The 26,048-nt window shown below is 31.5% G+C and overlaps 4 protein-coding genes and 1 long non-coding RNA gene across 5 annotated transcripts; 2 read left to right on the top strand and 3 right to left on the bottom strand.

Moving 5' to 3' along the window:
• Positions 1-7,800: 7,800 nt before the first annotated feature.
• LOC105110609 (transcription repressor MYB6) lies at positions 7,801-9,162 on the bottom strand. The gene is made up of 3 exons (XM_011005698.1): positions 9,019-9,162; positions 8,801-8,930; positions 7,801-8,661 (listed from the first exon to the last, which is right to left on the bottom strand). The coding sequence occupies exons 1-3, from the start codon at positions 9,149-9,151 to the stop codon at positions 8,028-8,030; spliced, it is 897 nt and encodes a 298-aa protein (XP_011004000.1). The 5' UTR covers positions 9,152-9,162; the 3' UTR covers positions 7,801-8,027.
• A 166-nt stretch (positions 9,163-9,328) lies between these two features.
• Positions 9,329-9,778, top strand: LOC105110610 (uncharacterized). The gene is made up of 2 exons (XR_839504.1): positions 9,329-9,396; positions 9,431-9,778. It is a non-coding gene; the product is annotated as an uncharacterized LOC105110610 (long non-coding RNA).
• Positions 9,779-16,984: 7,206 nt separating this feature from the next.
• Positions 16,985-17,975, top strand: LOC105110608 (uncharacterized). The gene is made up of 2 exons (XM_011005697.1): positions 16,985-17,375; positions 17,457-17,975. The coding sequence occupies exons 1-2, from the start codon at positions 17,139-17,141 to the stop codon at positions 17,952-17,954; spliced, it is 735 nt and encodes a 244-aa protein (XP_011003999.1). The 5' UTR covers positions 16,985-17,138; the 3' UTR covers positions 17,955-17,975.
• A 3,880-nt stretch (positions 17,976-21,855) lies between these two features.
• LOC105110607 (retrotransposon-like protein 1) lies at positions 21,856-22,698 on the bottom strand. The gene has a single exon (XM_011005696.1). The coding sequence runs from the start codon at positions 22,551-22,553 to the stop codon at positions 22,086-22,088; it is 468 nt and encodes a 155-aa protein (XP_011003998.1). The 5' UTR covers positions 22,554-22,698; the 3' UTR covers positions 21,856-22,085.
• A 2,176-nt stretch (positions 22,699-24,874) lies between these two features.
• On the bottom strand, positions 24,875-26,048 carry LOC105110606 (zinc-finger homeodomain protein 2-like). Its single transcript, XM_011005695.1, has one exon. It carries the CDS (start codon positions 25,951-25,953, stop codon positions 25,147-25,149), a length of 807 nt encoding a protein of 268 aa, XP_011003997.1. The 5' UTR covers positions 25,954-26,048; the 3' UTR covers positions 24,875-25,146.

Here is a 26,048-nt window from a genome sequence, read left to right as displayed (position 1 = left end):
AGAACTCCAGCCACATGGGTCACGTAAATTGCTTCCTTCTACGCTATGTACAGGTAGATGGGCTCACTGGAATAATGGCCTAGTTGACTTAAAATTCAAGTTTATTTGTTGTAACTTTGATAAAAAAAAACACATGTTTTATGTTTTTTTAAATTATAGTTGAAATTATTGATATATAAAAAATATTAAAAATTAATTTAATTTAAAAACTTAAGTTATTTGGTAAGGTTTTAAGATATTATTTATATTATTATTTAATATATATTTTCAGGTGAAAATTCTTTAGACTTAAAATTTACATAAGTTCACTTTATTTTATTCTTAATTTTTTATCAAATAAATAAAAATAATAAGATTTAAACTTATGTTCACTTAATTATTAAAGTTTTGATATAATATTAAAAAATTATTTTAATTTAAATATTTGAGTTGATAAATAAATTTTTAAAATATAATTTATATTATTCTTTAATATTATTTAATAAAATAACCTCTAATATATTTATAAATTTCAGATTTCTCCCTAGGAACTGGAACAGGAACAAGAACAAGAAAAGAAGGTGATTTTGGTACGTTAAAAGTGACAAACGTCACAAAAAATTAAAGGCATAACATTGATTGAACCCAAGAAAAAAAAAAGTCGGTAGAAAATGCTTCCAAGGATGGACATCAGTTATTGATGGATCCCACAAATAAAAACATGGTTTGGTTTTACACAAACATAAAAGCTACCTAAAACAGGCTATATGTCTATATCCAAGGTCAAAGGGTGACTAGTTAATCAAGATATACTTGTCTGTGGGCACTGGGCAGGTATATATCAATTTTCTTACTATGAATTCCTTTTTAATTTATTTTTGGATAAAATTTTTGCTGTAATTGTCATTATGAGGCTATAAATAAGCTCATTTATTCCTATCTAGGATTAATGCAAGTTTAAAAATCCCGGGTTCTTGTTTTCTTATTAATTAAGGTAGTAAGGTTTGTCTACGTGCAAGGAGCTGGACAAATTAAGCTTTGAGATACATGGAAAGTATATTCAATTCTGTAAAAGAAGAGCCCAAACATCTCAGTATTAGCTTATAGCTATGCTGCATTAATGCTTCTACCACCTGTCTAAGCTATATGGCTGACTGATTTGAAAAGAACTTCAACTGTACATTTTAGTGTGTGTGTAAAGTTTATTTTTGGTGTGGATGTTTTTTTCACCTGTAGTTCTATGGGGATAATGCTCCTCAATAACATAAAAAACAAACAAATTATAAAACTATCAATTTATTGTTGTTTGTAACTTCAACCATATTTAAAAAAAAAATGATTAGTTAATTTTCCAATGAGGGGAAAAGACTTATAAGATACAACCTAATTAAAGGAGTTCTTCTAAATCTTTAACAATTCAGACGTTTCCTACCCATTCCCCTGTTCTTCAATTTTCCTCACTCTTAAGTTCTTTATGCTTCCCATATGGCCTTTGACAAGCAAAGAGGAAAAAACAAATACTATACAAAGGACTACCAAACAAGAAAGGAAGCTGATATATATATATATATATATAGAAATGAATTATGGCAGACAGAAAACTCTTTCATCCATCAACTGCTAAAAATGGGCGCATGCAGAGTCAGATTGACAGGCAAAGCAAAAGGGTGCCTCATGCTTGTACATAAGCTTTAATATTGCTCGTTCACCTAATTAATTAGGTTTGCAAAGGCACAGAAAACACCCGACCACATGTACCATACGCACCAATTAACTTGCATAATAAATTTCTATAAATGAATATGAATCAACCAAACATTTCTACTTGAAGGAGTTATTATATATATATATATATAAAGGAAGCGTAGATAGATAGCAAAAGGCATTGGGTACCTGTGGACAACTGGAAATTTGGTTTAAAGAAAAGGAAGGGTCAAATGTGTTTGGATGGCTAAAATCCCACGAATTCCCAGACCTCAGTGCTGCATGGGCACATGACACCCTCTCTTTCTCTCCTGTGACCCTTCCTCACCACCAAACCCTATCTAACCTAAACTGTTCGATCACTTTTCTTCACCATTTCCCATAATTTTAATCCTAGATTCGCTTACCTACCTCTGATCCCAAACATGTCACATGTTCTTTTCGTCTCTCCCCAGTAAGCGAGATCGATGTGGTTCTGAAATTAAATCCTTTGACTATACTGATAAATAAGGTTTAAGCTACTACTGCGCCCCAGAGGTTTGCCTATGGCCAATATATATGGGATAGTATAATCAAGCTCTCTCTCGTCTCCTGACCACCATTTGTGTTTTGCAAAATCTGAAAAACCAGCTAGCTTGTACCGGTAGGGATTTGGATAGTTTAATGCAGAAGATGGCCAGATTATTGTTATTATTATTATATGCATTAATCAATTATGCACAGATCATAGTATCATCAGCCAGTCCCATACAAGCTAGCTTGAATCTCACACATTGCACAAGGAAACATGAACTACTAGATGACGTGTCTATAGTTAATGAACTGGGAGAGAGTTCCGGCATGCTTTGTGGACCATGCATGTAATAAGATTCCATACAAACACGTGGTTTATGATTATATATGCGAATTTATAAACCAATTACGGTCCCGTGGATTGTTGGTAAGCCTACCTCTTTTGGTTTGGCATTTTCCCCTTTGGTGCTATTAAGGTTCTAGAAGTACCCATTAAACCACCGGCGGCCGGTCTAGGACTAGAAAAACACAACAAGACCCTGATTTGTATTGTCAATTTTTCTAGGTTGTTGAGCACAGAACAGCACTGTTAATTCGTGCAAACCAAAAGGCACGAAACACACATGGTTTATAGTGGACTAGCATACCCTGTCGTACCTTGTAACCGGTCTGATTAAGTGTAAAAGAGTATGAAGATTTTATTTATTTATTATTATTAAATTCAATTAAATGATTTAATTTTTAAATTGGTCAATTCAGTTACTTGCTTGTAACTTAACTTGAGTTTTGAATTAAATTATACGAGATTTGATCTAAAATAAATTATTTAATTTAATAAGTTTAAAAGAAACTTGAATGATTAATAAAAATATGACATGCCTTTAAAAAAACTTTAAAACTATGTTAAATTGGATCGACTTCAATTGCTTTGTGACTTGTATCATGCATTTTAATGGGTTTGATTACTATTTTTTATATAAATTTTTTTATTTAATTTTATAATAAAATTAGATGCCTGTAAAATCGAGTATCAACCCTAAAAAAATATTTATTTGAGATTGTTATAATTCTATAGAAAATAAAAAAATAAACCATGAATTTTATTTCTCAGTCAATCCAATATTGGAGAAGAATGAAAAAAAAAAGCAATTAGAAAAATTAAAGGACCAAAAATTAAAAAGCAAACATATCAAATTTGATAAGTAAACTAGTTAAATCCGTGAATTAAGTAACTTGAGTCAACAAGTTAAACCTGTAAACCAGGTAATGGACTCAACTTGGATTAATAACTTGTATTTTTTAAATTATGTTTTATTTAACTATATGATAAAAAAAAAAGACAATTACAAAATCAAACTTCAAATCAATACTTAGACCTTTTTTTAAGATTGTGATAATTTCATAAAAGTAAAATAAAATAAATTATAAAATTTAATTTTCAATAAGTCTAATATTAAAGGATGAAATCGACAAAAATAATTTTTTTTTAAAATTGTTTTTTGCTAAACATGTCAATAGGCCAATAAATGTTCTAAAACTTAATAACATGTTTTTGTTCAAGACTATTTTTTTAATTATATGATAAAGAGAAAAATAGACGATCACATAATCGAGTTGAATTAATAAAAAAAAACTATCATTAAACTCGCAAAATTGAACAAATAGAGTTATCTTGCCAAACTTGTTAATTAGGTCTTTGACTACACAAAGTTTAATAACCTAGTTTTTTAAATCATTTTTTTATTAAATTTTTTTAAAAATAGATCATACCACTACACTGAAATATTTTTCTTATATTATTTGATATTGAAATATTATTTTGATATTATAGTAATTATATAAAAAATAAATTAAAATAAATTATGAATTTTAAATTTTTATAAACGCAACATATAAAAACTAAAAAAAAACATAAAAAAAACAAGGAATTAAAGAAAAAAACCATGATAGCAATTTAAAGTGCTAATAGATGCGTGAAAACATTTTTTTTCCCAGCCTTTTAACTTTATACTTGTGTTTACTGTAGGTTTGGCTACATCCGTCGTCCTATCTATTCTCTACCTGCGTTAGGTAACAGAAAACCATCTCTAGCAGATGAGGTTTAAACTTAATTTGTGCACATGTCTAAAGTTTGAATTCGAACATTCTTTTTTTAAAAAGAAAAAAAGAAAAAGAAAGCATAAAACTTTCCATACACATGATTTACAAATTATTAATTTGTAATCACTAAAGCAGTTGATTAGTCTAGTCAGGGAGATTTAAAGGACATAAAATCCTTGAGCAAAATTATAAATAAGAGATTTTAAAATATTTAAGAAATATTCTATTATTATTATTCATGCATATGGCTTTGGATAATTTTTATTTTGTATTCAGAATTATTTTATTAAGTAGAGGTAATTTTTATTTCATAAAATATAATTAATAAATATACTTTATTTATTCTAAAAAGAATTTGTTAATTATTAATGAGTTTTTATGAAAATAAAAATAAAAAAAATAGAAAAGATAAAGAAAACAAAAGATTATGTTTATCTCATAGATTGTAAGATTTCAAATCTTTTTCCTGTATACTCATGCTTTTTTTTATATTACCTGATTTAATTTGCTTTATTCAATGTAAGAGGGGAGGAGATATAATTTTGTAATAATAAAATAATATTATTTTGCTGCTCATGTCATCATATCTAATTAATATAAGTATGGACCACTTATTTATATTTAATGAGATATACAAATATTATAATTACCAGTCTAAACCCGAAGTATGAAAAGCTTAGTATGGAATCACATTTTAGCTATACATTGAACCTAAAAATAATTAGGTTCAACTCATACACTGAATCCAAGATGAATTGAATCAACTTGTAACAGAGTCTAAGAATGTTCAGTGATGAGTGCACCATGACCTAATATAGAGTTAGGGATGGACGCATTATAGCCCAACTGGAGTTAGGGGCGGACGCATCCCTGACCTAATATGAGGTTAGTTGTGGACATATTTTGACCCAACTTGGAGTTAGGCATGAAAGTGTCTAACTAAGTCTAGGGTTGAGTGTGGATATACCCTTACCCAATTTAGAGTTAGGTGCGAGCATACCATTACCCACATTAAATTAGATATCAAAAAAACATAATTTTATTTTGGGTTATGATTTTTATGTGATGACATTTGAATAAAGGAAGTTTTTAGAAAACAATGACGCATCATTAACTATTACCAAGTAACCCTTAGCTGGAATCATTTACAAGTTTAGTTTTATGCGCGTATATTTTATATAATCACAGGGTGTGGAATTTTGTATTATCTCATTGCTTGTGTGGGATTAGGTCATGTTTCTTTTTGTGTTTCAAAAGTTTTTAAAAAAATTATTTTTTTTTTAAATTTTTTTTCTTTACTTTAAATTAATATTTTTTTTGGTGTTCTCATATCATTTTAATGCACTAATATCAAAAATAATTTTTAAAAAATAATAAATATTATTTTCATATATTTATAAGTAAAAAGCACTTTAAAATTTTTATGATTTTAGTTATGATGTCAAAACATAAGAATGGTACTTTCAATTTTTAGTAACGAAGTGAATTTCTAAACTAAAATAGTGTTTGGGAGAGCGGTGTAAATCATATTTTTAAAAAATTTAATTTTTTTGTATGTTTGGAATCATTTTGATGCCCTGATTTTAAAAATAATTTTTAAAAAATAAAAAAATATATTATTTTGATGCATTTTACCATAAAAAATATTTTAAAAAACAACTATAACTACACTCCGAACAAGCTTATTCTCCTGCATTAGAATTAAATTTACCATTTTTGCCAAACAAAGAATAGATTATTTATACAGATGGTGCCTCCAATTAAATATTAATCGTTCCATTATATAATAAGGTCAATGTATACTTTTTTTCTGCTTTTTCTAAAACAATGGGATAACACAAAACAACACTCTCTTCTATTGGCCCCTTTTCGGGTCATGGGTGGATGTGTGAGATTTCGTTAATTTCTGGGAAAAGATTCAGCATTTACACTGTACTTTGTTCGGCAGGTCAAGTTAGGTGAGGTAGGGTCCACTGATACTAAGAGGAACTCTCCACTAAAATCATGTGAAAGCAAGTCAAATATCCAGATCAGGAGAAAAAAATAAAAAAAAACTTTCAAGGCGACACTTTTATCCAATTGTTAGCTGGTTAAATGGCACCCTCTTGTAAAGTTTTCAAGTATAATAATTAAAAATATATTAAAATAATAATAATTTTTTAAAAACATATAACAATTTAAAAATAAAAAAATAATTTAAAATAATTTTTTTAATTTTTTCAAAAATATTTATAAAGCATAAAAAGAACAAATACTTGGAAAGTTCTGAGTGTTTGTGTTACAGCATAAACATTGACCGAAACAAAAGTCAATCCATAGTTTAAGAAATTTTTAATCCAATGGAAAGTGGAAAACTAATATTTTCTTCTTTAGTGTCTTCTTCAATATACAGGCAATGACTAATGCCGTCATAGGAAAAGGGCTGCTAGCTCGATTTCTCTCTCGTTTTTCTTATGAACAAAGCCTATATAAAATTAAAAACGTTGCGTGCTTTGACCTAAAAATATTTCCAACTTTATATTAATTAGTAATTAATTTATATGATCAGAAACACTCTGTGGATATATATATATATATATATATATCCAAAATAACATGTTTAATAGGAGTAAAACGTATTTAAGAATGTGGTTATAGTTGTTTTTAAAATATTTTTTATTTAAAAAAATATATTAATAATATATTTTTTTATTTTTTTAAAATTATTTTTAAGATTAACATATTAGAATAATTTAATAACATAAAAAATATATTAATTTATAATAAAAAAATTCAAAATTTTTTTAAAATATTTTTCAAAGGCAATACCAAACTTTCTAAAATGATGAATTAAAAATAAGTGTGATGTGGGTTAATTTAGCATGAAGAGAATGTTGTTTTTTTTTTTAATTCATTTATAATATTAAATCTTCATAAGTATACATATAATATAAGAAATATAACAATGTAAAAGTTGGTTTCTTGTGATCAGAGAATATTTGAATTGAATGATTAAACTTAGGAGGATCATAAAATCAAAGATACCATACAGGATGACTTGCTCCTGCATCCCCTTGTACTCTTTTTACCATATAAAATATGAAGAAGAAGATTTTAATTTAATTTATATTTTATCATGGATTTAAAAATTAAAAAAACCTAAAAAAAAAAAATATGGATTGGGGAAGAAGATGTAGAAATTGTAGAAGAAAATACAAAAATTATAAAAACACTTTGGATATTAAATTAATTGTAATAACAAATTTGTAATATCTCAAAGTATTTATGTTGATTGAGATGAACTCTTGATCAATATATAAAATATTATCAATAATATGTAAGATATAGTTTTTCTTTTCTAAAGAATGGCAAAATATTACTGTACTCAAATGTTAAAAGGACAGCATAAATTTTTACTACCGGTTCTGAAATTTTACCATAAATTTGTTAAATAAATTTTAAAAAATAAAAGATATTATTTAATACATTTATAAAAAAAAAATTAAAAATAACTTCTTCCATCAATTATAGAATCCAAAAAAAGCTTTGCGCCATTTGCAGAATACAATTGTTTTGTTTCTTTCTTTACATGCCACGATAGGTAGGGAGCTTAACATCATCTTCTTTAATTGCCTTTATGATTACAGGGTCAGGTGAAGAAGTTGAAAATGGTGAGTACCTAAACAAAACCATTTACTTCACACATCTCACCAGAAAAGGAAAGAAAAATTAAATCTACCATTAACTTTAATTTACTTCCAACAATAATATCTATGATTCTGGCAATCCCTGCACGATTCCCATGTTGCACCCCCAGATTGCCAGCACAAACAAACCGGCCGAGTTGACACACTACCAAATAATTGGCAAGAAGAAACTGGTTGTTGTAGTCTGGACTCTGCCGAGTTGGAAGAAGTATGAGTTGACTCTCCTTTGGTTGTTGGAGCCAGCCCAATAGTTAAGTCCAAGTTGATATCTTGATCATGATGACTCTCCATCTTTTGTTGTTGTTCTTCATCAGTTGTCGTGCTACAGCTTGTGCAGTTGTTTTCTTCAAGAGAAGCGGCCTCTATTTTCTTGGGTTTGAAACTTGAGTACAGACTGCTAAGAAAGTCATTGCTTTTGGTGGAGTTGTGTTTTGAATCAAGTTGGCTTTTTAAGATACTGATTTCAGCTAGTGATTGAGGTGGGGTGTTTTTAAAGTTTAACTGGGTGGTTTTGGTGGTTGAAGTAGCGATGGTTGTGGTGGTGGTTTTCTCATTGAGAGGTCTGTGTGTTTGTGGGTCAATGCCACGGCTAATTAGCTTTCTTTTGATATGCGTGTTCCAGTAGTTCTTTATCTCATTATCCGTTCGTCCTGGTAATTTCCCAGCGATTAAGGACCATCTGCAAGTAATAAAATGATTAATCAACAAACTCCCCTATTTAATTACCCCTAGCAAGAAAGAAAGCTTGCTCCTTTTGAATGAAATCCATAAAAATATTCATGCTTTCCGTTCATTTCTTAAGGACAAAATGAGCTTACTTGTTTCCTAGCAAACCATGGAGCTTAATAATAATCTCATCTTCTTCTTCAGTGAAATTCCCCCTTTTAAGATCAGGCCTCAAATAGTTTATCCACCTCAATCTACAGCTCTTCCCGCATCTAAGCAATCCTGTGCAAACAAAAACACTCAAAAAATTTAGAAAAGCTAAACAGAGAAACAACGGATATAGAAGAACAACTCGTTAATTTCTCCTTACCAGCAGCTTTTGGGAGAGAGCGCCAACAACCTTCACCATGGAGCCTGATGTAGTCTATTAGGCGCTCGTCTTCCTCCTTAGTCCAGGCACCTTTGTTGGTGTGTGCTTTTTCGCAACAAGGTGAGCGACCCATGAATAGTACCAGCAGTATTAATCTTTCTGATCGTCTTCGAAATCAAAATACTGGGTTAAGAATGGGATATTGATCGAAATCAAAACAAGAAAGTAGCTAGCAGCTAGGTTTATCTTAGCCAAATAAATAAATGGTGTGTATGTATTCTTTCGCTTGTTTTTACCCTTTTGAAACGAGATAACAAGTAGGACGTAATAATTGCTTGATTGAAAAGACAGAGCCAAATTTTTGACAAGAAGAGACAGGCAGGGGGGGGAGGTTGGAATTTTTGACAAGAAGAGACAGGCAGGGGGGAGAGTTTGGCTGATGCTTGGAAGGAGCAGGGGGGGGAGGATTTATATGTAGAAGAGGGATGGGATGGGAGAGAAACAAGGGAAGAACCAGTAGACTCGATCGATGAGACAAGAGAGAGGTGGTGCGGTGGGATTTGACCAAGTAGGTAAGGGAAAGACAGGTGGTTACAGACAGGGGCTGGATTTGGTAGGTAGCTCCCCTTCAACGTCAGATTTGGTCTCTTTTAGGTTTCGTTGTAGCAAGAAGAGCTCCTCGCTCTTTCCTCCCTTTCAAATCGAGTTGTTTGCACAATTCAAACTCAAAACGCTTCTACACACACTATGCTATGATTTATACGTATGTTATTTTGACCTTGTGGGGTTTTTCTACAGACCTTGTTTCCCATTTCTGCTTATGTTGAATTCAACCTTACTAATTGGAGTTTAGGCCAAAGTATTTTCTAAATTAATACAGTTGATAAAACATTTCTCACATGTAAATAGAAGTTGCACAAATACTATGTACGCGACCTATTAAGATACACATGTAATATTTGTGCATTCACTAGTCATGCATGAGCTATCTATAATAATACTTTGTCTGTAATAATACTAGTTGTTTATTTGTCTCCGCACTTTCAGCACCTGGCCTAAAAACACAAAATTTCAAAGATAACAAAATCATAAAAATAATAGCTTAAGCCAAGAAGAAAAGTTTTTGATTACAATAAACTTAACACAATCATTTAAAAAAATTCACCTAATCTCACAGCAAGTAATTTCATAATTAAAGAGATTTAATTGCAACACCAAAATAATTCATTACAAATTAAACTTCATGGTTACATAATTAAACTACATCTAACAAATTAACTTGTTGATAGGTCTATGCTGTTAAAACCACGAATATTTTGTCATCATGCATGATAAATAACTTCATCCTCTTTTATTGCATCTTCCAAACGTTCAACATCCACAATCTCGTTAAATGAAGAATAGCATCATAAAAACCAAGTATTAAAAGCATCGCACACAACATCCTCGGTAGTATCATGAAGTACAATTGCAACTCTCTAACACTCGCGTATTAAAAAATTAACCTGATATATAAGAAAAAAATATCATTAATTATAAGATATAAATAAGAATTCTATTACATGTTAAAAAAATTAATCCATACATACTAATTTATTATATCTTGGTACACAAAGCTCATAATTATTTGGATTACATGTTGGCTAATGTATAATATCATGTGACGTCTCATAACACACTCCCATGATGGTGTCATGAATTACCTTGTTATCCATTTTATCTCGATGATTAACAACATGCATGCTATCAAATGTGTCAACATCATCAGAGATGTGTTAACACAATCTGAACTGATGCATTATCTAATCCAGATAATGCACCCCAACAATATTAAAATAGTGTATAGGGACCAACATTTGATTTCTCCAAGCATCATGACAATTGATGTGAAAATTCTTTTATGACCATAACTTCATATTCATAATAAAAAAATATTAGTAAATAAAAATATTTTACAAAACATAATATCAAACTATACCATTATTGTTATTGATGATTGTACCACCACAATAATATAATATTCTCACTATAAAAGACATATTATATCAAAATCAAAACAAAACACAATGATAACTTATCAATATAACAAAATAATTAAGTTGCATTAAAAAATTCTAAACTAATAAAAACCATAAATTAAACCCTAAAACCCTGACACTAATACAATCAATGTAACATAATTCATTGATTTTTCTCATTAAATAAGATAATTTATACACTTAAATAATTTTATATTTAATTAATCTCAAATTTTAGTTAATTTAGGCAAAATCAATAAAAAAGCCTAAACCAAACTCTAACCCTAAAAATTCCACAAATTAGCCAAGTAAATAACAAATTAATATACAGGGAAAATGAATACACCTCAAATTGGTTAAAGAGGGCTCTTGTAAGTGCGGCTGGAAAAGACCAATGGTTGTCGTAAATGAATATTTAAAGAGAGAACCGCCCATGAAGAGAAAGAAAGAGAAACAAAAAAACTGAGTTTTGTCACAATAATGGGAGAGAAAGGGTTTTTTTTATGGTGGATAGAGAGAATGGATAGCCTTTAAGTTGCAAAACACCTTTTTCTTCTTTTTTAACAATGTTATTGGTATATACATGAGTTTTGATTTTAGACAGCTACCTTATTATAAATAAACTCTTTTTAGGGTTTTACTATAATAAATCAATTTTAACAATATACTAGATTAGACCACATAAATTGTCATTCTTTTCATAACAAAGCTGGTAAAGAGCTCAAAACCTAGATTGTGCATTGATAGAAAGGTTTTTTTTTTTAATAGCATGGGTTCAAAAAGGTTTTGATGAACTTGCATAACTCAAATAATATTTGGAGAAATAACATAGGTTAATGGATTATGTAGTTGTGAACAACACAATTTATAGATTATTATGTTGTTTTTATTCACATAACCCAAATCTTTTAAGGATAAATTAGTTTGAGCATCTTTTAGTTTGTTTATTTATTTATTTTTCAATTAATTTTATATCCTCAAGAGTTAACGTTGTAAAAAATTCAATAAAAAATATGTATTTATTTATAAATTTGTCATTATATTTGATATAATGACTAAAGAACCTATTTTTTTCAAAACACAATCTTGTATAAACAAAAATATATGTAATAAAAATAAAAAAAATCAGCAAACCCAACCCCTGTTATTTTTCTTTTTCTTCCCCTCTATTTCTTACAATGAGTGTCATTGACAAGTTTTTTTATTCCATTTCCTATACTTTTTCTTAACTAACTCTAAGACCTTGTTTGTTTTATGGGAAATGGTTTCCTGTAATTTCCTGAAAACTACTTTTTAAATTTTTTTATGTTTGTTTGTCATTAGAAAAGTTGGTCAATGGAAAATACTTTCAATTAAAAAAAAATTAGTTTGGTTTTTAGAAAAATATTTTTCTTTTATTTTGGGTGGAAAACATTTTTCAGAAGTTGTGAAAAATTTAAAAATATCATATTATTTACTGATTATATTAAATTTAGTTCTCAAACTTTTGATTACTATATATTTTGTTTTGAATATTTTTTCTTTTTAATTTCATCTCTTAGAATTTTATTTAATTTGATTTTTATATCAACTTTGGTTTTTATTTTTATGATTGTTATTTGCTTTTCTCTTATTATTTTTTTAATTGAAATTTTTTATCTATTAGATTTGGTCCTCTTCTTTTAATTATTATTTATTTTATTTAAAAAAATTTATAAAATCATATTTTTAAAAAAAAATTCATCATCTTTCAACTTTTTTATCTCTTAAATTTAATCTTTATTATTTTGATTGTTATTTATTTTATTTGAGATAATTTATGAAATTTGATTTTTGTTTCAATTTTATTCTCATTCAACTTTTATATTGAATTTTTTCCTTATTATTTTAATAAGCTTGAAAAAATATTAACAATTTATTTTATAACTTATTTTTCAAGGTATAATAAAATACTAGAAAGTAATTTTTAATTTATTTTTATAATATTATCAAATATTAAAAAATAAATTATTTTTTATAAAAATCATTTTATATATAAAAAAAATTCAATAAAGAAACAGGATCTAAAACTCGATCATCTTTGTATTCCTTGAGAGATAGTGAATACCAAAGCTAGTAAAACGATATATGCTAAAACATGATGACTTTGCCTGTTTTCCTATGACAAAAGAATCCCCACAATGGAATGGAAAAGAGTAGGACATAGCACAAGGCTAAGCTAAGAATTGAGTGGTTTGAATTTTGGAGCATAAATTTTGTTAGAGAAATGAAATCAAATGATTATTAATGGGTTGTTATGAAGTGAAGGTAAGATAATTGGTATTTTTAAAGTGTTTTTTATATAAATATATATTATAATAATTTATTTTTATTTTTTTAAAATAATTTTTAATATCAGCATATTAAAATAATATTAAAACATCAAAAAATAATTAATTTGAAGTAAAGAACAAATAAAAAAATAAAAATTTTTAAAATGCAAAAACAAACATATCTTCAAAAATATAATTATTATCACATTATTATCACAAGCTGTGAATTCAAAAAAAAATAAAGTTGTTTGACTATGAGTTGAAAGTAATATATATAAGGGTATTATTGTTTTTTTTTTTTCTTATCAAAATTTACTTCGCAAGTTGTAAGTTGTAATATTTAAAAACTCGATTGTAAAGTTAGAAAAAGACCACAATATATGATGCTTTGAGTAATTCATAAGTTGCGATGTTCCCGCTAACATAACATGCATATTTTTTGATGTTGTAGTCATGGTTGTCAAAATCGTGATTCAACTCGTAAAATCGTACGTTTTTACGAGTTGATGTAGGCTTTACGTGTTAAATCGCTTGTAAAACTCGGAAATGGGTAAAATCGGATCAAAATCAGGTAAAATCGTTAAAATCGGGTGAAATCGCGTAAAATCGCGATTTCACCACCGATTTAGCGATTTTACTCACAGGAAAAAAAAAGCCATGTATATGCCACGTGTCGACCGCCTATTGGCTTTAACAAAGCAAATGCAATGTTTCTCTTCAGTCTTCTTCGCATTTCAGTTCATCATTCACGTTCAGAACAAAAAAAAATCCCTAAATTGAAATCCCAAAATTCCAGCCGTCCCTAAACTGAGGATTCCTTAGTGACTCAGTCTCTATCTCTTTCTCTCAGCCGTCCACGATTCCAGTATTCCACAATCACCGTCCACTGGTACTCCATAACAGCCATCGCCCCTCATCGACGACGTCCTTTTCACCAGCCACCGTAAGAACCAGAGTCCACCCAACAACAACGGTGTCTCTCCAGTCTCCACTAGGTAAGTTACTCTGTTTATCTTGTTTCTCTGGTTCTCTCTTCTCTGTTGGTAACTACCAGCGGCTGGGGGTGCTTTTTTTCCCCTGTTCGTTTCTTACTCTAATGCAGTAATACTAATATTTATTTGATTGGATTCGCAGGCTCCAAGTTTGACTGCAATATTGATCTCCTTGGTGCTCACTGCTCAGAACAGAGGTAAGAGTTTCTTACCTTGTTTGTAATCTGTCGTGACTGTTATTTAGGACCATTAGGTGCTTTAATCTTTTCAGTTTAATGATGTTAAAGATTGAGATTTTGATTCAAAGTTTTTGTGACTGTCTATTATTGAGATATTGCCTGCGAATTTTAGATTCAATTTTAACTATACGGTATGTGTGTGTGAGTCTGTGACTCTGTTTTTTCACATATATCAATTGTCTCTGTTTCCTAATCTGAACAAGTTGGAGTCAGGTTAGTAATCCATGTGCAATTTCGTTAGTCCTTGTTAGTTGGGTGTAATCCACGTGCTGATTCTAGTTGTAATCCATGTGCTGATTTCATTAAAAACCTTAGTTTAGTAGTTTTGGTTCAATTACCAAGCAATCTGTTTAGTCCTTGTTAATTGTTAGTTGTTACCTCATCTACAGTGCTGCAATGCCTGTGATTGGCTAGTGAATTGGGCTGTGAAGCCTGTGATTATGTTGAAAATGCTTGTTTCTTCTGTGTGCCTATGTACCAGCACCCAGCATGCAACGAAGTTTTATTACCTGTTTGATGAAACTGAAAAAGAACAGAGCAAAAGATACAACGAAGTTTGTGTTTTCTGTGTTCACTGTTCAACTTCGGGTTTTCCTAGTTTTGGGCTGCGAATTATCTGGAGGGTTTCTGTCTATCGAGCTTCGAAAACCAAAAAAGAGCAAAAACCCTTCAAAGCCTAACCGACGGGTCGTTCACTTTGTCGTGTTGGCCATCCTTCCAATAAAGCTTCCTCCTTTATCATACTTTTTTTCTTGCTATCATGTATTGGGTGTTTGATGTTTATGTTTCTTGCCCTTTTCTTCTGGCTTTTATTTCTTTTTTTTTTTTGAAGCTGTAACAGTTACCTTATATGTATAAAATGTTTGGATTGATTACAGGGTTGATTTGAATTGATTCTTGAATTGTTGAACTTATGGCATCTAGGAAAAATTCTTCTGGTAATAGGCTTGATGTGGGATGGCAACATGGTATAGATATTGATAAGAATTCTAGAAAAGTTCAATGCAAGTATTGTCAAAAAATTATCAGTGGAGGTATTTTTCGTTTTAAACAGCATTTGGCTTGCACTCGTAAGGATGTTGAACCATGTCAACAAGTACCAGAAAATGTTAAGCAGATGATTTTAGATGTTTTGGTGAAAAATCTAGAAGCAACTAAAAAGAAAAGAAAGGCCCATCAATATAGTGTAAATGATGATGATGATGATGATGAAATAAAAGAAATTAGCTCCAAGGACAAAGGAAAGAGAGTAGCTAGTGGGAGTGGAAGTACACAAACAACTCTAAATCAATTGCTAAAAAAAGATATTAGAGAAGAAGCATGTCGACAAATTGCAAGGTTTTTTTACACTAGTGCAATTCCATTTAATTGTGTAAAAAACCCTGAGTTTCTTAAAGCACTTGAATTGGTTGCAAAGCATGGGCCAGGTTTCAAGCCTCCATCCTACCATGATATTAGAGAGAAGTATTTGAAGCAAGAAGTTGACCAAACAATGAATTTGCTTGAGGATTATAAGCTAGAATGGAAAAAAATTGGTTGTTCAATAATGTCTGATGGATGGACAGATAAAAAAAAACGTTGTATTTGTAATTTTTTGGTTAATAGTCCTAAAGGGACAGTTTTTTTGTCATCGGTGGATACTTCTAATATGTCCAAAACTGCTGATAAGGTATTTGAGATGTTAGATGCCATTGTGGAAAGGATTGGGGAGGAAAACGTTGTCCAAGTAGTCACCGATAATGCTGCAAATTATAAGGCAGCGGGACAATTATTGATGGAAAAAAGAAAGAGTTTGTTTTGGACACCATGTGCTGCCCATTGTATTGACTTGATATTAGAGGATTTTGAGAAAAAGTTAGAGATTCATCAAGTAACTATTGCTAAGGGGAGGAGAATCACTTCATATATTTATTCAAGAACTATTCTTATTTCCATGCTAAGACACTTTACGAAAGGAAGGGATTTGATTAGGCCTGCTGCCACACGGTTTGCTACTGCATATTTAACTTTGGGATGTTTGAATGATCATAAAATACAGTTGATGACTATGTTTACTTCCAATCAGTGGAGTTCATGTAGGTTTGCAAGAATAGAAGAAGGGAAACGAATTCAAAATTGTGTTTTGGACAGCAGGTTTTGGCATGATGTTACTATATGTATTAAGGCAGCGTATCCTCTAATTAAAGTTCTTCGATTAGTTGATTCTGATAAGAAACCAGCTATGGGTTTTATATATAAAGCAATGGATGAAGCAAAAGAGAAGATACAAGTGAATTTTGGTTCTGTGAAGAAAAGGTATATATCTTGCTAATTTCTATTTTAAATGTTGTCATCTATTAATATGAATGTCTTTAGAGATACTTTCAATTGAGATATTCCTTGAGTGTAATGATATTTTTATTGTTTTTTTTTATATATAGTTATATACCTATATGGAATATTGTTGATGCAAGATGGGAACTTCAACTCCACAGACCCTTACATGCAGCAGCTTATTATTTGAATCCTCATTATCATTATAATCCCAATTTTAAGGTTAATGCCAATATTAAAATTGGATTATATCAATGCTTAGAAAGGATGGTGCCTAATGCAAGTGAAAGGTGCAAAATTGACTTGCAACTTGAATCATTCAAGGATGCAAAAGGGTTGTTTGGCATTGAGGCTGCCAAGACAGCAAGAGATAAAAAAACTCCAGCTCAATGGTGGGATTCTTATGGAGATGAATGTCCAAAATTACAAAGGTTTGCAATCCGAGTTCTAAGCTTGACTTGTACTTCATCTGGATGTAAGCGTAATTGGAGTGCATTTGAAATGGTGAGTTTTTTTATTTTTTTATTTTAAATATTAAAATATTTGATAAAAATCTTATAAATTTGAATTGAATTATTTATTTAGGTTCATACAAAACGAAGAAATCGTTTGCACCAGAGAAAAATGAATGACTTGGTATTTGTAATGTGTAATTTGAAATTGAATAATAATCAAGTCAAAAAGCAAGCGGATGATTTTGGTGTAGAAGATGATCTTTCATCTGATGATGATTGGATAACCGAGGGAGAAAAACATTCAAACATTGATTTGCTTGGTGCTATTGACAATGCAACACGAAGAAAAAATGGTAATGAAGATGAAAGTGATGAAGAAGAAATTCCTAATGATGCTGAAATAGAGAGTCATGGTACTGAAGATGATTTGGATATTCAAATTGATGATATTGGTGTTGGTACTAGTAGTAGCACTAATGCTCATAATATTGGTGTTGGTACTAGTAGTGACACTAATAATCCTCTTGATGCTAATGATATCGATGAATGTATGAGGAATAATGAGGAAGATGAAGGCAATGAAGCTGGTTTTAGTTTACATGACACACCAGCAGATTATTTGTTTTAAGTTTGTTAATTATTAGCTAATGAATAGTTATTTAAATTATGTATGGATTTTATTTGAATCATGTATTTTAAGATGCTTGAATTATGTATGGATTTTTATTTGAAGCATGTATTAACCATGTATTTTATGGTGCTTGAACTATGTATGAATTTTTATTTGAAGCATATATTTTAAGGTGCTATGAATTTTTATTTGAAACATAATTTTTTTTAATGTATTTTAAATTTACTTACGATTTTACGATTTTACGATCCGTTTTTACGATCCGAGTTTGGTTTGCATGTTCCGTGCCGTGTCAAAATCACGATTTTAACAACCTTGGTTGTAGTATTCTCAACAACAAAACCTAAAAATTAAACAATTATGAAGGCTAAGCTATCCTCGTAGCACAACTTTCATTATATATATATATATATATATATATATATATAAAAGATTGTGTTATAAGCAACATCACATACTTGTGCCATTTTTTCAAATATTTTTGGAGCTATACTCATTTGTTAGTTAAAAGGTTTTCGGCTAAAAAATATGAGTGTATATTTTTACGTTAAACTTGTTATTTTTTAAATTACTTTTCCTTTAAAAGAAATTTTAATTTTAATATTTAATATTTTTTTAAATATTTTTAGATAATCTTAATGTGTTGATGGAAAAAATAAAAAAATATTATTTTAATATATTTTTAATTGAAAATATTTTAAAAAATACCTTGAATCACAGTATTAAACGCATACTTAAGTCGGTTTGGGCCGCATCATCGCAACACATCCATACTCGACTGGAGAGCAAAAGTTGCGAGCTTCATAAATGTCTCATCACTTCAGTCGCTAAATGCCTAGGTCATGGGTTAAGTCAAGGCTTTTGCTTACCTGCGTTTTCCTTTCTTTTCTTTTTTGATGGCCTTTTCTTCCATATCGGACACGCTCCATCTCATAAAGACCACAAGTGCCTGGCCTTGATGCTGATGAGAGAGCCCAGTTGTCAAGAACAGCTCTACTCGTCTATTTGGCCATGGCTCCTTGAAGAAAACATCCACTGTGTAGAGGGCAGCTTACATGGTGTGCTTGTCAAGGGGGATCAGGAGCCAACCCTAGGAATTTTGCAACCAGGTGCTGCCAACCGTGCTTTATAAATGACTTTTACATGGTCCTTCACGTGCTCAAATCCTGGATTATGCTCCTGTGCTTGTAATTCTTTCTTCTTTTTAATGTCCTGATCCAATGGGCTGCCCCTTGGAATTCTCATCCATGCCTAAAGTAAAGCAAGCAATAGTCGGGGAGAAACATGTACAGATGAACAAAATTTTACCTGTCTAGAAGAGGATTTCCAAAACTGATTACTAATATGTTGCTGGCTGGTGTAAAGCCACTCACAAATGGTTGAAATTAAACATGGAAACTGAAAAGATAAGAGGTGTCACAGTAAATGATAGGCTTACAAGTGCAATATGACGAAACTGGAAATCAAATAAATCCTTCATGTACAAGCATGCCTAAAGAATGCTTTTATGTGACATAACATTAAACATGTAAACATTAAAAACAATATAAAACTGGCGAGTCAAAGGCCAATGTTAATAAAGGGAGGAAAGAAACAGACAATCGGAGAAGCCATTCCAACAAGAAAAGGGAAAGCAAAATTGCTGGCCTCAGTTGTTTGTGTTTCTCAACATATAGTGCAGACGCTATTTTACCATTAAAGGGATTACTGGTTGAAGAACAAGTGGTTGATATATTTGAACTCTAAACCTCTATATGGATGTAAAACAAGCAAAACTGGTCTGACAACTATATTTCATGTTCCTAGATGTAAGAAAGGAGCCAGATGGAAGATAGATTTCTTTCCATTCCACATGGCCAGATCACCGTGTATTTTAGGTAGAATGTTAACCCTTTTAGTGATAACAGAGAGTACCTAAGAAACTGTTCCCTGTAAATGAAGCCTAAATTATCTTGCAAAAGAACCTTGTTCCAATGGCAATGACCATACACCAAGAGTAAAACCCTGCATTTTGGGACTGAGCAGAATGATAATAGCATCAATGTTACAAAAAATCTAACATCTAAACTTTGCTTTAGATGCACCAGGAAAGACAAAAAGTAAAATGAAGATAAGAGTAAATGACTACAAACAATTTTTGTAAAATGCGAAGTTGCAAACACAAAAGAACCCAAAAAATCAATTATACGGATGATTGATGTTTAAAAAAGTACAAGTTATAAATAACTAATTAACATTTCAACACTGATATGTATATGAAATTTTCAGAAACTAAAAATGTAACCAGGAATGATATAGTAAGTATACCAACCAACAGTATAATAAATACATTGAATATCATGGATGCATCATATCCGTTTTCCACCAGTCCAGAATCAATGATTTCTTAATAGCAGAAGCATTTGCAAGAGGATCACCACAAATGACTTCAAACACTTGTTGCCTCAATAACCCACGATACAGACATGTAAGTTATGGCCATCATCATCACATAACCTACAACCTGGGAGTGAACGTACCTCAATAACAGGCCTCTTGTCAAGCATGTCCTATGCCTACAGATTCCAAACCTTTTAACTCATTGCTATTGGAACATGGATGAAAAATCATTTTAGTTTGTCCAGTCTTACCCATTCTTGCACTGTATTATCTCCCTGCATCTTCAAGAGTTTTCTGTTGTGATGCCAGTGCACTTTCAGGGAATGCAACCATGTTTATCCATGGCTTGTGCATAATCCTCTATTAGTAGAAGAATAAAGCTTCTAATGCATTGACAGGACACTAAACGTTGTACTTATAGAGCATGACTATGGATGTTTTTGTTCCAATTAAAGTGATAAGATGAAGCCCACCTCCCCCTCTTCATCTCAGATCATTTGTGCACACAAAAATCATGAGCTGCAGGTCCACAGCTCAACAAAAGGGATTTTTTTGACAGCAGAAATAGCTAAAGATGGTAAGGGGATTAAGACAAAAATGAAGAAAAATCAAACATGGGAATTCACAAGCTTGGGATGAATGCAGAAATCTAACATAAAGCAATAACCTCTACCACTCACCCTCTAACCAGTCAGCAGAAGTCCAAGTTGAAGCCATTTAGGATCAGATTTTGACTGTCACAGGTTCATTTGCTTAATGAACAACTCATTCCTTCCAGATTGATAATCACACAAACCAACTGGTGACTGTCCAGCTGAAATAGATCCACATCTTAAGCAGCTAGATCAATAAATCTTTATAATTCTAAAATATATATGATGCAATAGAACTATCCAAGTTAATTATTTTGTAAACTCACAGATCGTGAAAACTCTGATCTTGAAAACATGTTAGCATCTACCATATGTCTTCTGCTCAAACTTCGCAGTCTCTGGCACTAACTTCAACACTCACATCAAACATTAGTATTATTAACTACAAAAGTTGGACCTTATAGGTGAAGTGACTAATAGGAAAAGAACCAAATAATCTATAAAAAGAGTTGTTAGGCAGAGCATATCCTACAAGTTCTACACAGTTATGATAATTCATTAGCTTCAGCCAGTAAGCTTGTATCCAGTTTGCAACCATTCACACTGAATATACTTCAATTGTAATCCAATTCATGCGTATTCAACAGACAAACACGTTCCCGTAGAAAATCCACTAAACCCTTTCCTTAACCCCACATTTAGATTGTCCTAAAACCAATACACTCTGCTTTGTTTGAACAGATGAACACATAAACCACACATTCTTGCTTAAAAAAGTCTCATCGTCTGGTCGAAAAATATAAACCTTTAGAGCTGGTGATCATACTGGCATGACAGTGTTTTTGCATTAAGAAACATTAGCTTCACCATCCATAAAACAAGCGAGGTAAAAACATAACAAGCCACAGATTTGAAATACAATATGCTAGCCAAAAACATGTGATTATCTCAATATAAAAAAAATGAATGAAAATTCAAGTGAATAATCACAATCCATTTATTCCTCGTAGAAATTAACAACATACCCTCAACACATCTTCATGTCGCATGATCAAATAATTAGCTTTAATCCGATTATCCCTCGTCGGTGACAAAGTTAAATCTCAAAGTTCTCTCCTTTTCTTTTGTTAAATAAAAAATAACAAAAAAAAAAATCTCACTTTTCTTTCTCATGAGACTCTGATTTTTCAGCTGCAGCAGCAGCTTCCTCCTCCTTTTCCTTCTCCAACTGCTTAACAGCCTCTTGTTCTGCAGCCTTCTCAGCCTTTAAAATGGGCTCATAATAATCAGCATGAGCCTCCATACACAACTTCAACGCGCTAGTAACTTCAAAACATTTTTCCACAATATCTTCATTCTTTTCCTCCGCTTGCTTAATACAATCTTCCCATGCTATGAACGCATCTTTGCAACCTCCTCCTTTCATGAACAAACAGAACCCACACTCTCCTTCCTCTTCCTCGTCCTCTTCCTCCTCTTTTTGATTTTCACTCATGGGTGCGTTTGTTTGGTCTGTTTCTTCAAGGGTTTTTGTTGAAGTGAATGGCTCTGTGGCTTCTTTTGATTCTGGATCATCAAAAGAGGGTTTCGGCTCTTCTTGGGTTTCAGGATCTGAAGAGGACATGTTGGGTTTTGAGAATTGGTAATGAGGAGGGTTGATGCTTTCCTTGCTCAATTGGAAAGAAAAAGGGTAACTCCAATGCCTGCTTAAAACCTCCTAAAAACCCTTTGCCCCCAAAGAGGGGATGGTCATCTTGGTTTATTTGAACGACATGTCACGTATTCAAACTGCTTGTTGAAATCCATGGATGACATGTATTCATACTGCTAGTTGATATGTTACCTTACCGCACTAAAAAAGTTGAGAAAGCCAATGGAGCTTCAATTTATTTATTTTTTCATTTTTAATTCATAGTCTCCTTTTTCCTTTTAATTTTTAATTTTACCCTCACGGTTTTTTTTAACAATTATCTGGTTATTTTTGAATCAATTAAATTTGATTATATTGAAGTAACTCTTATAATAATTTAATTTTAAATTTAAGTTAAACAAAAAATAGGTTTAAAACCTTTTTATATTAAATTCATTATGTTTTAGTTAATTTTATTCTCAGATTTTTTTTATTATTCAATTAGATTATTTATAAATGGATTAAGTTGACTGAGTTATATATTTAATTTTAAATACAGGCTAAATAAAAAGTTAAAAATTATAAATTAATCTATCAAGTTAAGTTTAATAATAACATCTAATAATTCTCTCTTTTTTTTGTTGCTGTTATGTTTGTTTCTTGTAGTAAACAATTATATGGACTCGTGTTTTTACACTCTTCAATAAATGGTGGTAGGTTGGAAAGGGGTCCACCTAGGTTAATGGTTCTATGAACCCAGCAAAAGACATGGAGTCACTACCTAGGTTAATGTTCTAAAAGCTAGTAACTAGTCTGCCAAGACCTGAATAAGAGGTTGGTTATGTATTAAGAATATGAACTCAATTAATTATACTCATCCGACATCTGTTCTAAAGCCAACTGCAGTGTACTCATTAATGTGTACTCATTAATCATAGAAAAATTCTCTGGTTTTAATGCTAATCAAGGAAAAATGCTAAAAAAATATATATAAAAGCCCCTTTCTTAGTAAAATGATGTCCTCAAGTCTTAATAGCATATACAAATGCTATCCATCCATGTGTAATTATTTTCAAGTACAAACAGAAGATAAATAAAAATGAAATCAATTATAAAATTACCAAAATGCCCTTAATCAAGCTGAGAAATCTTGAAAATTGCCTCTAGACTGCGCTTTAGCCCATGCACCACTGCAGCTGATGGTCCAACGACAACTCCAGTAAGATCTCGGCGACCCAAGGAGTCCACTAGATAGATCTCGACCTTGCCCTTCACCTGATGTTGGCCGTGAGTCTCCTAACCAACCAGCTGTGAGAGAGATCGGCTGCGACAAAGCTTCAGTTTAGCCATTAATTAATTTTCTTGCTTTTTTAGGTCATTAATAAAAAATTTAATGATATTGTCTGGTCGAGCCTTGGTCAGGGAGAGGCATCGCACCTTTCTGCAATGGCTCGACATTGAATGATGTCTGGACGGAGGAGATACAGCTAACAGGTGCAGCGGTTGTACGTGCAATTAGACTAGCTATAGTTAATTAATCTTTTTTACGCAGAGACTGAATCAGTTGTGCATATATAGGATCAATTCTTTTAATGGGATTGGATCACTCCTCAATCAAATATTAAGTGAATCATTTATAATTAAACCTATATGTTCACAAAAATGATTTTAAGATTTGAATTGAAGGGAGGGTTTGACACAGCTTTTGTTTATTTTTTTTGTGTTTTTTTTTTAAATATTAAAATACTTTTTTTGTGCATTGTTTTTGATAATTTTAATGTATTAATGTTAAAAAGAAAAAGATATTATTTTAATATATTTTTAAACAAATTATTTTAATAAACACAATCGCCACAATCCCAAACATCATAGTAGTAATTTATTTATTAAACTATACTTTCAAAGTCAAGGTAAATATTGTAGTTTAATTTATTGTGCATTGTTTTAAATCTGTATTTATCTAAATTCTACACTTTATGAAGATTTCCTCCCGTCGAAGATACACAAACGACGACATGGAATGCCGTTTTACTTTAAATTATTCATCCAATCTCATAAGTTGGCTTTTGGCACCGATGTGGTACCTCTCTGATCTGTCCTCACTCCTCTATGATCTCTACATAGAAAGGAAATTGCCACACCATACAAATCATGCATGATCACCGAGAACAAAACACTTTAGCTTTCACAATATTCAGCTATTTTTTGTTTTGGTTTCCCTTCCATGCTTGTATGCATTATTAAATTGTGTCCTCTTTGACTAAATGCATGCTACACCTCCTTTGTTTTGGTAAATAACAAGGGCTCAGGTACATATATCTCCATTGACCAGTACTTCGCATTACAGATTACTTCAAAGAACCATCCACAAATCTAAACAAATTTAAGATCATTTGCATAATTTATGTTATTTTAGCCCTCCTTCCATGCCCATGAATCAGATCTTACTCACTAAAATTAAGATGCTTTATATCATGCTAACAGTAGTGGTAGTAATTAAGATACTATCAAGTTTTAAAGAGGGCAAGAAAGAAATTGAAGATCAGAGTGGAACAATAATAATTACTAGATTAATTATCAATTATTACTAGACTCCAACAGGCGGAGGAGGAGGAGGGGCCTCGGCAGACGCCTGTGGAACACCATCTCTACGGCGGTGGGCATTCTTGTTATTATGCATCCAAACCTTAAGCACATTTCTTTTGACACCAATTTCATTGCAAAACTGATTAAGAGCCATATCATCGTGTTTCTGTATTCTCCACCCTATCTTTTCAGCAAACTCCAGCATTCTCTCCTTTTGCTCCTGCGTGAACTTTGTCCTAAACCTCTTATTATTGCTGCCAGCATTCTTCACCATAAACCCTTTCCCTTCACCTCTCTCAGGAGTCTCTGAGCGTCGATCATGATCAAGATCATCAAGGTCGTCGTCGTCATCCTCATGAGGACGTGAAATGAAATCATGAACTGGCTTCATGTTTATATCAGTGGGCGCACCGTACAAGAGAAACTGTTGTGTTTGTGGTGGTGGAGATAGGAGGAGTTTTTGCTGTTGCTGTCTTTTGGTACTACCTTGTCTTCTATGGAAGTTGCGGTGGCAACCACAGGCAGCACAAGTGAGCCAATCACGGGTGCCTTCATCACCACGTGGCATGAACTCTCCACAACCGTCATTGGCATGGCCACCAATAGAAGCAGCATGGTTTCTCAAGCACTCTTTGTACTTGACACTGCTAATGCTGTAAGGATCTTTAGTTGTTTTCGAGTTTGGGTTCATGGTGGTGATTGGTAATTTGGTTTGGAGTGCCATGTCAGTATCCTGGTCATGTTCAGTTTCAGATTTGTGCTGCTGCTGCTGCCGCTGTCGATGGTAGGGTACAACACTTGTGTCCATTTGGGAAAGAGAGAGAGTAGCAGTAGTGTCTTTCTGTCTGTGTTTTTGTTGGGTTAAGGAGATGGGATCGTGGAGTTCATGCTGAAGGCTGGGTT

The sequence above is a fragment of the Populus euphratica genome, unplaced genomic scaffold (assembly GCF_000495115.2).
Source record: "Populus euphratica unplaced genomic scaffold, PopEup_1.0 scaffold556.1, whole genome shotgun sequence".
Classification (NCBI taxonomy): Eukaryota; Viridiplantae; Streptophyta; class Magnoliopsida; order Malpighiales; family Salicaceae; genus Populus; species Populus euphratica.
This window is presented reverse-complemented; position numbering and strand designations above follow the sequence as displayed.

Coding starts and splice junctions, on each gene's coding strand:
- LOC105110606 (XM_011005695.1), bottom strand. CDS start 25,953: ATGGACACAAGTGTTGTACCCTACCATCGACAGCGGCAGCAGCAGCAG.
- LOC105110608 (XM_011005697.1), top strand. CDS start 17,139: ATGGTGCCTAATGCAAGTGAAAGGTGCAAAATTGACTTGCAACTTGAA. Junction 17,376..17,456: donor ATTGGAGTGCATTTGAAATG/GTGAGTTTTTTT, acceptor TTATTTATTTAG/GTTCATACAAAACGAAGAAA.
- LOC105110609 (XM_011005698.1), bottom strand. CDS start 9,151: ATGGGTCGCTCACCTTGTTGCGAAAAAGCACACACCAACAAAGGTGCC. Junction 8,931..9,018: donor CTCTCTCCCAAAAGCTGCTG/GTAAGGAGAAAT, acceptor TTGTTTGCACAG/GATTGCTTAGATGCGGGAAG. Junction 8,662..8,800: donor CATGGTTTGCTAGGAAACAA/GTAAGCTCATTT, acceptor TATTACTTGCAG/ATGGTCCTTAATCGCTGGGA.
- LOC105110607 (XM_011005696.1), bottom strand. CDS start 22,553: ATGTCCTCTTCAGATCCTGAAACCCAAGAAGAGCCGAAACCCTCTTTT.